This window comes from Hemitrygon akajei, chromosome 2, assembly GCF_048418815.1.
Source record: "Hemitrygon akajei chromosome 2, sHemAka1.3, whole genome shotgun sequence".
Classification (NCBI taxonomy): Eukaryota; Metazoa; Chordata; class Chondrichthyes; order Myliobatiformes; family Dasyatidae; genus Hemitrygon; species Hemitrygon akajei.
The window spans coordinates 130,010,334-130,026,011 of NC_133125.1; the positions used below are offsets into that span (position 1 = coordinate 130,010,334).

At 46.7% G+C, this 15,678-nt stretch overlaps 1 protein-coding gene across 7 annotated transcripts in view; it reads right to left on the reverse strand.

Moving 5' to 3' along the window:
* Positions 1 to 15,678, reverse strand: part of lmo7a (LIM domain 7a) — a 229,427-nt gene that overhangs the window by 161,598 nt on the left and 52,151 nt on the right. For all 7 annotated transcript variants that reach the window (XM_073027921.1, XM_073027910.1, XM_073027904.1 and 4 more), the window contains exon 3: positions 15,557 to 15,627. In XM_073027921.1, the coding sequence (XP_072884022.1) occupies positions 15,557 to 15,627 (71 nt within the window). The remainder of the gene's footprint in view (positions 1 to 15,556; positions 15,628 to 15,678) is intronic.

Here is a 15,678-nt window from a genome sequence, read left to right on the forward strand (position 1 = left end):
AGTTGGTTACTTTAATAAGTGTAGATACAATTACAAGCAGCTTCCATCCTCAAAGATGCAAGGAGGGAAAATTACAGCAGTACACTTCTTCACTGATGCAGTCATAAAGCATTTCCCATATCTTCATGGCCCACAGCTTGCATTTTAAATAACAGTTTAAAACCATGTGTTTAACCCATGTTAACCCACAAAATATGAAATCATAGAAGTAGTGGGCAACATTGCTGGTTAACCTTTGAGCAATATTGCCAAATATTTTCATTAAAGTTGTTAGTATATTTATAACAAATTATTCTGGCTCATGATCAGTGCAGCATTTTCTGCTACTGCTCCAAAATACGAATATTCACTTTAAAAGCCTACCTGACACTGATGATTTTCATATTAGGCTCCAGAATCCACAAGTGATTAATCAGAAGTTAAGGGAAAGTGGGGAACAAGTGAAAAATTGAAAGTCTTGGCGATTTTATTGTGTAAAAGGCCGTTAAGAACTAGACAGTCATGAGATTACAGCATTGTCGTCCAATCTGGGGTCCATGGCATAAAAAGGTTGGGAACCCTTGGATTAGAGCAAAGGCTGATTATCTTTGACTCTTCCTGCAGAAACTAGTCCAATCCTCTCATGCCACAACAAAATCCAAAAGCAACAGGTCACTTAGAACCCAACAGAATGGCCAGTAGGTGGCAGCGTGATGTGTTGAGCATTGAACCCACACACCCATCTGCTATCTGTGGAGAATGCATGCTCTCTCCATGATTGGCTGGGTTTCCTCCCATATCCCAAAGAAACACTTCTGGGACACTTGCCCTCTGTAAATTGTGTCTCACCTAGAATAATGGTGAAAGAAAAAATATGCACATAGATATGAAAGCTGTGGGAAAACAAGGAATAGAATTGATGGGGGTGGTCTGCTAGGAAATTGCATTGAGTTTTTGAGCCGAATGGTCTTCATCCATGTTGCAATAAGTATGCACTCTTGCAGTGATTAATAACTTTGCAAACCGTTTTGCTCCATGTGAAGTCATAAAGTGTTCTTCTCATGCATAAATCTTCCTAAGTTCTCTTCATTACATACGCACCAACATTTTGCCTCTGACCTTTTAATAAGGTTTAAATCTTGTGGAATTCTTCTCCTTCCCTCTAGACTATTTTTCAGTAACTATCCAAAAGCCAAATCCTTGAACAAAGCAGGAGATCCTGAAGGGTCTTAACAATGGTGGATGTGAAGAGAATATTTCATCCTGTGAGAGAATCTGGAACCAAGAGTCACTGCTTAAAAATAAGGGGCTGTAGCGGTGTGCTACACGCTGCGCTGAAATAACGACACGTAGACGGTGAGCTGCAGTGGCAAAAGAGGTTTATTCAAACTTCGCGGCCTCGCTTTAAAGCCTTCCTGATCCCGCCCTCCCCGGGCGGGAATGCTGTAGGGGGCGAGTATTCACAGTCCCGTCCCGCACACGAGCTTTTCCCCTTGCTGGTGAAGCAGGCTTGGCGCCCTCTTTGGGGCCGGCCTCAATGCCGGCGCGTGCCGCTTTGTGAGCCGGTTCGAGTGCGCTGGGAAGTGGGGTCGCCACATAACCCCCCCCCCCCCGAACCGGCGATACACCCCCCCAATGTCCTCAGTCCGGGTTGGACACTGTTTGGGAGGTCTGCCTCTGCGCCGCGGTGCCTGAATCTCGACCGGCTGCGCCAAGTCCAGACGGGCCGGTTGGAGTCGGTCCACCGTGAAAACTTCCCCTTTCCCCCCAATGTCCAGCAGGAATGTGGACCAGTTGTTTCTGATCACCGTAAACGGCTCCTTGTAGGGCCGCTGTAGCGGTGCCCGATGTCCGCACCGTCGTACAAAAACGAACTTACAGTTTTGCAGGTCTTTGGGTACGCAGGTCGGGTTCTGCCCATGCTGTGAAGTGGGTATGGGGGCCAGGTTACCGAGCCTCTCACGTAGTCTGCCCAGGACTGCTGCGGGTTCTTCCTCTTGCCCCCTTAGGGCTGGTATGAACTCTCCTGGGACAACCAGGGGTGCACCGTACACCAACTCGGCCGACGAGGTGTGCAGATCCTCTTTGGGCGCCGTGCGGATTCCGAGCAGGACCCAGGGAAGCTCATCCACCCAGTTAGGCCCTTTGAGGCGGGCCATGAGAGCCAACTTCAGGTAACGGGGGAAACGCTCCACCAGTCCGTTCGACTGTGGGTGGTAGGCAGTTGTGTGGTGCAGCTGTGTCCCCAAAAGGCTGGCCATAGCTGACCACAGGCTGGAGGTGAACTGGGTGCCTCTGTCGAAGGTAATGTGGGCTGGTACACCAAAGCGAGATACCCAGGTTGCAATCAGTGACCGGGCGCAAGATTCGGAGGTGGTGTCGGTGAGCGGGACCTGCATCTGGCCATCTTGTGAACCGGTTCACGATAGTCAGGAGGTGCCGCGCTCCTCGCGACACTGGCAGGGGGCCCATGATATCCACATGAATGTGGTCGAAACACCGGCGGGTGGGGTGGAACTGCTGCGGTAGGGCTTTGGTGTGCCACTGCACCTTGGCTGTTTGGCAGTGCATGCACGTTCTGGCCCATTCACTGACCTGCTTGCGGAGTCCGTGCCAAACGAACCTGCTGGGGACCATCCGGACAGTTGTCCTGATGGAGGGGTGCACTAAGTTGTGAATGGAGTCGAAAACGCACCGCAACCAGGCTGCCGGAACAACGGGGCGGGGTTGGCCGGTGATGACGTCACAGATTAGGGTCCTCTCACCTGGGCCTACGGGGAGGTCCTGGAGCTGCAAACCGGAGACTGCAGTCCTGTAACTAGGGATCTCCTTGTCTGCCTGCTGTGCCTCCGCCAGCGCTTCATAGTCTACCCCCTGGGACAGGGCTTGGATGTTAGGGCGGGAGAGGGCATCCGCCACGACATTGTCCTTTCCCGAGACATGCCGGACATCCGTCATGTATTTGGAAATGTAGGACAGATGTCGCTACTGGCGGGAGGACCAGGGGTCGGATGCTTTCGTGAATGCAAAGTTAAGAGGTTTGTGGTCCGTGAACGCAGTGAAGGACCTACCTTCTAAGAAGCACCTGAAATGACGGATTGCCAGGTATAGCGCCAGCAGTTCTCGGTCGAAAGCACTGTATTTGAGCTCGGGTGGTCGTAGGTGTTTGCTGAAAAACGCCAGGGGTTGCCAGCGACCCTCGATGAGTTGTTCCAGCACTCCACCGACTGCCGTGTTAGATGTGTCCACTGTGAGGGCGATAGGGATGTCCGTTCTGGGGTGCACTAGCATCGCGGCGTTTGCCAAGGCTTCTTTGGTTTTAATGAAAGCGGTGGCGGACTCCTCGTCCCAGGTAATGTACATGCCCTTACCCGACATCAGGGCGAACAGGGGGCGCATGATTCAGGCAGCTGAAGGGAGAAAGCGGTGGTAGAAATTCACCATACCCACGAATTCCTGAAGGCCTTTGATCGTGTTGGGTCGGGGGAAATGGCGGACTGCGTCTACCTTGGCGGGCAGAGGGGTTGCCCCGTCTTTAGTAATCCTGTGGCCCAGGAAGTCAATGGTGTTGAGCCCAAACTGGCATTTGGCCGGGTTGATTGTCAGGCCGTATTCACTCAGTTGGGCGTAGAGTTGACGGAGGTGGGACAGATGCTCCTGACGACTGCTGCTGGCTATGAGGATGTCGTCCAAATAGATGAAAGCGAAGTCCAGGTCGTGTCCTACCGCGTCCATTAACCGCTGAAACATCTGTGCGGCATTCTTTAGGCTGAACTGCAAGCGAAGGAACTCGAAAAGGCCGAACGGGGTGATGAGTGCCATTTTGGGAATGTTGTCCGGATGCACCGGGATTTGATGGTATCCCCAGACGAGATTTACCTTGGAGAAGATCCGTGCACCGTGCAGGTTTGCTACAAAGTCCTGAATGTGCGGCACAGGGTAGTGATCCGGTGTTGTAGCCTCATTCAGTCTGCTGTAGTCGCCGCATGGTCTCCAGCCCCCTGTCGCTTTGGGCACCATGTGCAGGGGGGAGGCCCATGGGCTGTCGGACTGCCGTATGATCCCCAATTCCTCCATCCTCTTGAACTCCTCCTTCGCCAGTCGGAGCTTGTCCGGAAGAAGCCTTCGAGCACGGGCGTGGAGGGGTGGTCCTTGTGTCGGGATGTGGTGCTGTACGCCATGTCTGGGCATGGCTGCCATGAACTGCGGTGCCAGAACCAATGGGAAATCCGCCAGGACTCTGGTGAAGTCGTTGTCGGACAGCGTGATGGAGTCTAGGTGTGGGGCCGGCAACTGGGCTTCACCCAGGGAGAACGTTTGAAAGGTCTCGGTGTGGACCAGTCTCTTCCTTGGCAGGTCGACCAATAGGCTGTGAGCTCGCAAAAAATCCGCTCCCAGGAGCGGTTTGGGCTACGGCGGCCAGTGTGAAGTCCCACGTGAACCAGCTGGAGCTGAACTGTAGCCGCACTGTACGGGTGCCATAGGTCCTTAATGTGCTGCCGTTCATGGCCCTCAGGGTGGGACCCGGTTCTCTGGTGGGGGTGTCATAACTTGTCGGAGGTAAGATGCTGATCTCGGCTCCGGTGTCGACCAAAAAGCAGCATTCCGACTGCTTGTCCCACACATACAGGAGGCGTTTCCCGATGGCCAGCCGCCGTAGCCATCAGCGGCGGCTGGCCCTGGCGTTTCCCGGGAACTGGCAGGGCGGGCTACAGCGGCGGGCCTCTGCACCCCACCACTGGTGGTAGAAGCACCATTGTTCGTTGGTCTCCTCACCCCTGCCTCTGGGGTTAGCAGGCTCTGCGGCCAGGCCTGGTCTGATTTGCTGCTGGGACCTTGGCCTGGTGATCTGTGCGACGGACGCCCCACTCTCCTTCTTGGCTTTCCACAGCACGTCCGCCCGGGCCACCACCTTCCGGGGGTCGCTGAAATCCGCGTCGGACAGCAGCAGGCGTATGTCCTCGGGCAGCTGCTGCAGGAATGCCTGCTCAAACATGAGGCAGGGCTTGTGACCTCCGGCCAGGGACAGCATCTCGTTCATCAAAGCCGACGGTGGCCTGTCCCCCAAACCATCCAGGTGCAGTAAGCGGGCAGCTCGCGCGCGCCATGAGAATCCGAAAGTCCTTATGAGCAAGGCTTTGAATTCTGTGTATTTGCCGTCCTCTGGGGGCGACTGTATGAACTCCTCAACCTAGGCAGCTGTCTGCTGGTCAAAGGAGCTCACCACGTAGTAGTAACGTGTGGCATCCGAGGTTATCTGCCGAATGTGGAATTGGGCTTCTGCTTGCTGGAACCATAGGTGAGGTCATAGCATCCAGAAGCTTGGCAGTTTTAACGAAACCGCATGAACAGATGCGGCGTCGTTCATCTCCGGTCCAAATATCGTTTGGGCCGTCGGGGTCACCAATTGTAGCGGTGTGCTACACGCAGCACTGAAATAACGACACGTAGTCGGTGAGCTGCAGTTGCAAAAGAGGTTTATTCAAACATCACGGCCTCGCTTTAAAGCCTTCCTGATACCGCCCTCCCCGGGCGGGAATGCTGTAAGGGGGAGCGTATTCACAGTCCCGTCCCGCACACGAGCTTTTCCCCTTGCTGGTGAAGCAGGCTTGGCGCCCTGTTTGGGACCGGCCTCAATGCTGGCGCGCGCCACTTTGTGAGCCGGTTCGAGTGCGCTGGGAAGTGGGTCGCCACAGGGCCATCCTTTACTCAAATCAACCTCAAACAGGGCAGTATGAGTTTCTCAGAAACTGCTGATTGACTGGGATTTTCATCCACAATATTCTTTAAAATACATCCAACAAGCAGTTCTGTGAATGGGTGAGGTCAGAGGAGAATGGCTAGACTGGTTCAAGCCAACATGTCAGGTGATTATTTGAGTTACTGTTGACAGCAGTGGTAAGCAGAACAGCATCTCTGAATGCACAACATGTTAAACCCTGAAGCAGATGGTCAGCAGAAGACGACGAACATACACTCAAGTGATCACATTATTAGGTATAGGAGGCACCTAATAAAATAGCCACTGAGCGTATGTACCCCTAACTGCCCTGGAATAGAGTGGAGTGCTGTGGAAGTCAAGTCTGGCAAGGGAGGTTAGAGGTTACAGGGCTGAAACAAAATTAGCCATGACTGAATGCAGAGCAGACCCAATTCAGCTCCTATGTCTTATGGAGTTCCTTATGAAAACGGCAACCATGTTTATAATGATTTCCAAGGTATACAGCTAGCAGAGTGCTAGTGCATAAAGTTATGCAACACAGAAACAGGCCCTTCAGCCCAACTCATCCATGCTGACCAAGGTGCTATCCTGAGCTAGTCTCATTTGCCTGGATTTGGACTGCATCCCTCTGAACCTTTCCGGTCTATGATCCCATACAAATCTGTTTTGACTTGTGGAATTAATGCATTTTCAAGACAATCCAGTGGTTTCACGATCTGAAGTAATGAAACTACCAATCTACACTTCTCAGCAGCCCTGGTAGGATTTGAACTCATGACTCTCAATCAGTAGACCAGACCTCTGCTTACCAAGTCAGTAACAAACATGAGAATAACTCCATAATGATTAATAGATCAGAAGAAAATGCAAACATGAAGTTTGTTTGCCCCGTGGATCAATTGAGTTTATTGGTAAAAGTACACACTAACCCCATCTGAAGGGATCTTCAGGGCTCAAATATGGTGGATTAAATAATCCTTCCAGAAATCCTAAATTTAAGGAAAACAACATTTTCACTTTACCCACCAAGTCAATGAATGAATAGCAAAGGAGTTCATCTTTTCCTCTCAATTTGAATCCTTGAATACACCAACAAAAGCCAGGGGAAGAGTTCACTAAAGTATCTGATCAAGCAACCACACTTCAAACAAAGGTGGATATATATAGCTAACAGTCTAGTCAACTGCAGAAGGCATCACAATCAAACATAACTGCTCTCTTATTCAAGATAGGTTGGTAAAGAAGGGATACAGTAGCAGCTTAACTCAGAACAATTTCTCCGCTACTTAAATTCATAAACCACAGTTTAACACGTATCTGATGTTATGTGCCAGCTGTCTACATGATCTGCTAGCCAGTATGCAAGCAAACCAGGGCGGTACCATAGAGAGGAAACCGCTGCCAATGCAGCAGGCTCTCCCTCTAATCCAAAGGGACAGCAAAGACCGATGCAGTTTGGTACCAGCAGTGTCGCAGGAGTTGCCAGTCATTGCTGAACTCAAGGTAGGGCTGCCTTCGGGACTCCTGCTGCAGGTTTCCCCTCAGATTTACTCCTGAAGCCTCCCCCATGTTTGGGTATAGTCACACAAGGTGGCAAAGGTTTGAGATCAAAGCTTTCCACAGATCACCAGGATCTTAGAGGTTTTCATAATTAGTGGTTCAGAATGATGTTATATTTCTCTAATGAATGTAATTTTGGAAGTTTTAACATTTGTTGGATCACCTTCAAAGTGCTCAGCTTCCTGTAAAACCTTAGCATTCTGGCCAGTAATGGCATAAAGATGATACTGTCTTGGAAGGAGTACCTGTATCTCAGCAAAATCCTTCAACAAATTTGTATTATTCTCCAATGTAAGAATTTGAACATACGAAATAAACCACCACACATAAGAATATACAGCACACAAAGACCCAGATATAGCTGTCACTTATACAGCACTTAGTCAAGAACCACCTCCACATAACAATCACCATCTCCAGATCTTCCTCTCCAATAATACTGGACCCGTCAACACGTACAAACAAGCTGGAGGAACTCAGCAGGTTGGGCAGCATCCATTGAAACAAGCAGTCAACATTTCGGGCCGAGACCTTTTTCAGGACACTTCCACTGCACCAAGCCTCCATTGTTACCTGTTAAACAGATCATTGTATTTGATTCCTGCACCTTTGCCATAAAACTCCCTTCTCAGCTTGTCTTTGCCCCAAGTTTCCATTTCTCCTCTGTGGCTTAGACCAGTAAAGTCAGGCCCACTGCTGGCTGACAGAACAACATAGGATTGGTGAGGAGACTGAACACAGTTCACAGACGGATTCAGCGTAACAAAAACCTCACTAACTCGAGCATTTATGAGCCCTGCCTCTTCTATTTTTCCAGATCAGAGGTTCCCAACCTTTTTTATGACATGAACATTAACCATTAACCTAGGGGTCCGTGGAGCGCCGTTCTAGATAATCAAGAGGTTTAGAACATCTAAACAATGCACAATCAATGCTGCAAAAATAATTTAAATATTAATAGAAACAATTACTTTTAGTCCATTTACTCTTCTCTATTTTTACCTCCAAAACACCTTGCACAAATGGCTAGCTTTTATAAACAAACATTAAATGAATTATCAAAGAAAACTGCAGATGCTGGAAATAGAAACAGAAAATGCTGGAAAAACTCAAGTCAGGCAGCACCTGTGCAAGGAGAAACAGAATTATTATTTTGCGTCAAATTTCAGAATATTCTATGCACAACTATGGAAAGTAAATTTCCAGAAGGCTTCCAATAAGATCACCAGCTGTTTTTCCCTTGTCAACATTTAGTCACATTATGATCTAAGTGGGTGAGTTAATGGAAACTGAGGTGGACTCGGGTACAAAGGTTTGTGTGTATTCACTGAAAGATTAATCCTTGAAAGGCAGAGTCTTCTTTTGTAAAGGAGATATTTTATTTACAGTTAACTCCTTGCATTGTAATAAATACTACAGGAAGAAACAAGGATCAGCCACATAACACCAGGCAATGCTGTGGAAGTAGACAGCACCACTGATGCTGTTATAGGTTATTGAACAGGGTCCTTGTTAAATCCAAATAATTAAATAAAACAAAGTAGAAGATAAACACAGTAATGTTGACCATAAAATTACGGGTTGCCATAAAAGACCATCTCACTGACTAATGTCCTTAAGAAACTGAAATCTACCCTGCTTGACTTGTAGATGATTTCAAACTCATGATTGTAGTTGTCTGTTCCAGTATTTACATATATTCAGGATTGGGATATTAGAGCTAGATACCCAGGACTATCTACACCAAATAAACAGATAAATAAGATTTTCCTGCAAGTACCAGGAACATTAGGTTTCATCCTACATTGGTTACTGGTCTTACCCATTTTTGCCTACACAATCTGGGATAAATATTAGCACATGAGGGTGTATTACATTGGTCATGGCCAAAATCAATATCTATTTGAATTGCTGAGTTTAATTGCCTCAACTGATATTATTTAAATGAGCTCAACCCTGTTCCAGTACATGTACCAATTACAACTAGAGGGCCACGCAATTAAATCTACCTTTTGTGCAAATACAAGATTGGCACAGCCGTGTCAGTTTTCACTTTATGCAAGGTAGCTTTAATTAATGAAGCACCGTTAATGAGCACATATGCATCTGCCAAGTGCTACTACCATCCATTCCACCTCAGGCCTATGTCAATCAGGCTTCAGATGATCTAAGCAATGGGATCAACTTGCACGAAACAGGGCACCCTAATGACTTCATCATTTTGGGGTTTTTATCCAGGCCAGTATGAAAAGAAAGGTCACTCAGCAATTACCAACAACAGATCACTTGGAATACCAGGGGAAACAACACACTGTTACACAACCACTGTTACTCCATGCCCTCACTTCAGGAAGTCTGATCACCTGGCTGTACTTCTACTCCCCGAGTATAGGCAGAGACTGAAGGCAGCAGCACCAGTGGCGAGGACCAAGAAGGTATGGACAAGATGTTGGAAATGCTACTACCGTCACACGGGTTGTAGAGGCCATCTCTCAGACTGGAGGCCGGAGACTAATGGGGCACCCCTGGGGTCAGTTGTTGGGACCTCTTATTCATTGCTTATGTGTGTGTTTTGAATGTGAACATACATGGCCTAATTAGCAAGTTTGCTGATGACAGTGATGATACTAAATTAGGAGATTTGTTGATAGTGAAGTGGGTTACAATAAAATGTAAAGAGATCGCAATCAATTTGAGGGATGGGTGAGGAATGTTAAAGGGATTCAAATTAGATAAGTGTGACTTGATACATTTTGGACATTCAAACCAGGGTAGGACGTATGCAATGAATACCAGAGCACTGATGACTGTTGTGGAGCAGAGGCACCTCGGAGTACAAGTGCACAGTTCACTGAAAGTGATCATCCAAGTAGAGAGGGATCATGCTGGCCTTCATCAGCCAGGACATTGATATGAGGAACAGGGACATTAATTGGCAGTTATACAAGTCAGTGGTAAGATCACACTTGTGTCCAGTGTTGGTTACCCTGCTACTGTCAAGCAGGAGGGAGTGTAGAAGAGATTTACGAGGGTGCTGCCTGGACGAGAGGGCCTGAGTAAGAGGTTGGCCATGCTGAACCTCTAGGCCTTGGAAGACAGGAGAAAGAGGTGACCACATGTTCCCAATGTTTTTTTGCCATGGGCCAATACAATTAAGGGGTCTGTGGAGCCCAGGTTGGGAACCCCTGGAAAAGAGGGATATTGACACATCGCAATGAGATGACACGTATAACATTTGGGCAGAGAATCTGCATGCTTACAACAAAAATTATTTGGATATCATGTACCTAGATTCAAGAGAAGCTGCAGAAATATTGTCACTCACATCATTTAAACAAAAACCAGGGTACACACAGACTTCTGAAGCAATCTGAAAAACAGCTGAACCAGAGGAAGCTATAAAAAAAATTCCTAGGCCAACTTGACAAGGAAGTCACATGCTGAGTGCCACAGAGGCCAGTGGCGTTATACACTTTTAAATTATGAGTTAAACTTGAACAATGCTAGTTTGTCAAGACACTGCAATTGTGAAGATTTTAAGTCAGGTGAAGAGGCGACTGATGAAAGGCAAGTGATCTGAAACTCTGACCCCAGTTTCTTTCTTCACAGATACCCCCTGACCTCTGACTTCTCATCCCAAAGAAAATCTACAGGTGCTGAAAATCTGAGCAACACACGCAAAATGCTGGAGGATCTCAGCAGGCCAGGCAGCATCTCGGCCTGAAACGTCAACTGTGCTTTTCTCCCCGTAGATGCTGCCTGGCTTGCTGAGTTCCTCCAGCATTGTGTGTGTGTGTGTGTGTGTTGCTTAGATTACTAGTATCTGCTGATTTTCTCTAGTTTGTGATTGAACCTCTCATTCAAAGTCAGCAAGAACAAGGAGCCGATTATAGACTTCAGGAGGAAACCAGGAGGTCCATAACCCAGTCCTCATTGAAGGATCAGAGGTAAAGAGTGCCAGCAACTTTAAATTCCTCAGCATTATCATTTCAGAAGAACTCTGCTGGGATTAGCACACAAGTGCAATTACAAAGTAAGTACTTCTACTTCTTTAGAAGTTTGCAGAGATTTGGCATGCATCTAAAACTTCTATAGATGTACTTGGAGACTAATGATAAAGTCAGAGTCAGCTGGGAAATCTTTCTGTAAAGGGAAATCTTGCCTGACAAATCTGTTGCCGAGTTATTTGAGGAAGTAACCAGCAAGGTGGTCAAGAAGAGGCAGTGGATGTCATTTACTTGGTTTTTCAGAAAGCATTTGAAAAGGTGCCACACGAGGCTGATTAACAAGATAAAATCCTATGGTATTACAGGAAAGATACCAGCATGGATAGTGAATGGGAATAAAGGGGGCCTTTTCTGGTCGGCTGCCGGTGACTAGTGGTGTTCCTTAGGATTCAGTATTGGGATTGCTACTTTTCACATTTGTTTGTCAATGATTTAGGTAATGAATTGAAGGCTTTGTGGCAAAGTTTGCAGATGATACAAAGATAGGTGGAGGGGTAGGTAATGCTTAGGAAGCAATGTGATTACAGAGGTTTCAGACAAATTGGAAGAATGGGCAAAAATGTGGCAGATGAAAATTGGCAGCGTTGGGAAATGGATGATGATGTATTTTGGTAAAAGGAACAATAGTGTGGACTATTATCTAAATGGGGAGAGGGTTCAAGCATCAGAGTTGCAGAGGGACTTGAGAGTCCTCGTGCAAGACTCCCAGAAGGTTAACTTACAGGTTGAGTCTATGGTAAAGAAGGCAAATGCAATGTTCACATTTATTTCAAGGGAAATAGAATATAAAAAGGAGATAATGCTGAGCCTTTATAAGAAACTAGTCAGGTCACACTTGGAGTATTGTCAACTGTTTTGGGCCCCATATCTCATAAAGGATGTACTGTCACTGGACAGAGTCCAGAGGAGGTTCACGAGGATGATTCCTGAAATGAAGGGGTTGACATACGAGGAGCATTTGAGAGCTTTGGGCCTGTACTCACTGGAAGTTAGAAGAAAGCAGGGGATCTTATTGAAACCTACCAAATGTTGAAAGGACGAGATAGGGTGGATATGGAGAAGATGTATCCTATGGTGGGGGTATCCAGAACTAGAGGGCACAGCCTAAAAATTGAACGGTGACCCTTTAGAACAGAGGTAAGGAGGATTTTTTTTTTTTAAAAAGCCAGAGGGGTGAATCTGTGGAATGCTCTGCCACAGATTGCAGTGGAGGCCAAGTCCGTGGGTATACTTAAGGTGGAAGTTGATCGTTTCCTGATCAGTCAGGGCATCAAAGGATATGTCAAGAAGTCAGGTGTATGAAGTTGAGTGGGATCTGGGATCAGCCATGATGGAATGGCAGAGCAGACTCAATGGGCTGAATGGCCTCATTCTGCTCCTATGTGTTATGGTCTTAAGTATGGTGGAAAGCATCATGACTGGTTGAATCACAGCCAATGAAAGGAGGCATCAATGTCCTTGAATGGGAAAGCAAAACATAATGGATACAGCCCATTTTATCATGGAGAAAGTCCTCCCCACCTCTGAGAACATCTACACAGTGCATTGTCACAGGAAAGCAGCATAAATCATCAAGGACCCCCACCACCCAGGTCATGTTCTTCTTGCTACTGCCATCAGGAAGGTGGTACAGAAGCCACAGGACTCATCACCAGATTCAGGAACAGTTATTACCCTTCAACCATCAGGCTCTTGAACCAGCATGGGTAATTTCACCCACCCCAAACCTGACGTTCCCACAACCCAAGAGCTCACTTCCAAGGACTTTTCATCTCATGTTCTCCATATTTATTGCTCATCCTTTGTTTTGCATTTCCACAGTTTGTCATCTTTTGCACATTGGCTATTTGATCAATCTGTTGGGTGTGGTCTATGGTACTGAGTATGTCCGCAGTAAATGCAAGTGTTGTATATTGTGACATACTGTATTTTGATAATAAATTTACTTTGAACATTTTTCCACCACTGTGCAGCCTCCCCAAGTCATTATCAGCAAACAGGAACCCAGGGCAAAATCGTTCAGCCCAAAAAAAATCACTTCAAACATTGTGCCAAGAGGTATAATCAAATTTGCAAAACAAAGAAACTTCCTCATTAAGTTTAGATATATTGGCCTATAAAAATTGAGTAATAATACTGATGAGTCAAATTACCACAGATAAATTTCAATTTTCCAGATATTAATACAGATTTTTTTTTAAAGTTGTGATATACCAGTTTCCCTATTAACATATGTTTTAACATTAATTATGCATTAGAGATTAAGGAGGGCAGAGTGCAAGATCACTAGCAACACTGTGAACCACTTCTACACGAGTCACCATATTGGCGTAACGCAAAGCGATGGCACTAGTGATCAAGCATGCACAATTTGCGTCAGCATACGCGGCGGTGCTGGTGGAGGTCTCTCTGCGGCAGGGATCAAGAACAAAAATTCCAGTCCCCACCCTGCTCCATAAAACTGATGCACCCTATACCCATCCCTGCACTCTGATACATTCCTTACCCCTCCCAGTAGTACACCCCACACCTCTCCCTGCAATACCTTGATATAACTAACACCCCTCCCTGTATCACTCTGATGCAGCTTCACTCCAACCCAGTGACACCAGTACAACCCACACCCTTCACTGCTATGTTTTTACATAACTCACACCTCCCCCACTGCAACACCAATGTGTCCTGTATACCCAAAAGACTATTTATTTTCCTCTGAGATTGGATCACCAGGCACACAGTCCTGCAGAACACAATTCCCAAACACTACAAGTCTGAATGCCACTCAGCAGAAATCTGCAAATTACCTGTGATTATTTAAAAATTCTCTAACAATCAATATCGGTTCTAATTAACTCAAATATCAAGCCCCAACATCATTCCAGGATAGAGAATTACAAAGGTTAACACCCCAAGTTAAGAAATTTACCTCAGTCCTAACTGGCCTTCCTCTTGATCCTGCAAAAGTGACCACTGGGTGAAAACGACTCAAGAGAAACATCTCCCTTCTTCTGTTCTGCTAAGCCCTGCCAAAGTTCTGTAAGCGCAGGTTGGGTAGCATTTTCTCAGAGGTGCAGCATTATACTACTGTAACATCAAACCAGTCTAACTACAAATTGTGTACAGCTGCTGATCCAGAGGAAAATGCAATTTATTGATCTGTAAGGTTATGTAGAGAAACACAGTTTCAAGATGCAAGATGGCCCAACAAGTAAAGCAGGGATTGTTGGACAGAGAAGCAGGTGATACCTCAGAACCACAAACATAAACCAGCTTGATATTCCATTTCCTAAAGAACCGCCAGACTAAGGCTATGTCCACACTAGACCGGATAAATCTGTAACCGAAGATTTTCTCTTCGTTTTGATACTCCATCCACAGTGAAACGGCATTTTCCTCCCCGAACACGGAGCTTTTCTAAAACGCTGTTTGGGTGGTGTAGTGTGTACGGGGTAACTGGAGCTTTTCAAAAACGCTATCATGACGTGCCTATGGCTGTAGGAAATGTTTCCAGGGTGACCCCTCTGTGGGAGTGGGGAAGATGTTGGTGGGGCCACCCAGGGGTCTGTGGGTCCATATGTGTAGCTATTGTAGTGGCTGAGGTTGGTATTGTGGCAGTGAAAAGTACTGGGGGGGAGCCATCATATTCCTCATCATTGCAAATCCCTCTGCAACAGAGTTAGTCAGTTTTTCAATGTTCGTCGTCAGCTGGGTCATACTGTCCATGAACTCCCTGTCGGTTGCCTCCATACACTCCAGTTCTTGTTTTTTCAGTTTTAAGTCCTCCTGTGCGAGAGCCAACCATGTCCATTGTTTGGCAATTTCTTTAAGTTTTTCCTAGTCTGTAATTGGACAAACGCGAATCAAGTCTTTCACGGCAAGATTCGACACTAAACATGTCGCAGCCATCACCTGCTACTTGGACAAACTGTCGGAGTCAGGTGCACTCGAAGCGGGTGAAGAAGCTGTGCATCAGTTGCTGTGACGTGCCTCAACCCTATCCTCCACATCACAGGTTTCAACGCCGCCACGGAAACGGAAATAGTATCCCGTTTCCTCTTTGCGCGTTTTCTGTAGCTGTGTCCTGTGCATGCCCAGTAGGAGATTCACCCAAATACCCGTTTTAATGTGGACAGAGGTAGTTTCAAAATGCCTGGTATGGATGTCTATCGCTTTTACGCAAAACTGACATTTTCAAAATTATGTGGTCTAGTGTGGACGTAGCAAAAGACTCTCAAAAACCTTCCCTCCTTCCAAAAGGATAGTAAAAAAGTTCGATCTACACACTTACTCGCACAGCAGGATTCCATCTTCCAGTGCCGAACGAAAATCTTTCTGCCCAAATTTCTTTCCAGTGACTTCCTAAAAAGAAATAAAGATGAGATCAGTTGAACATGTATCATTCCAATATCT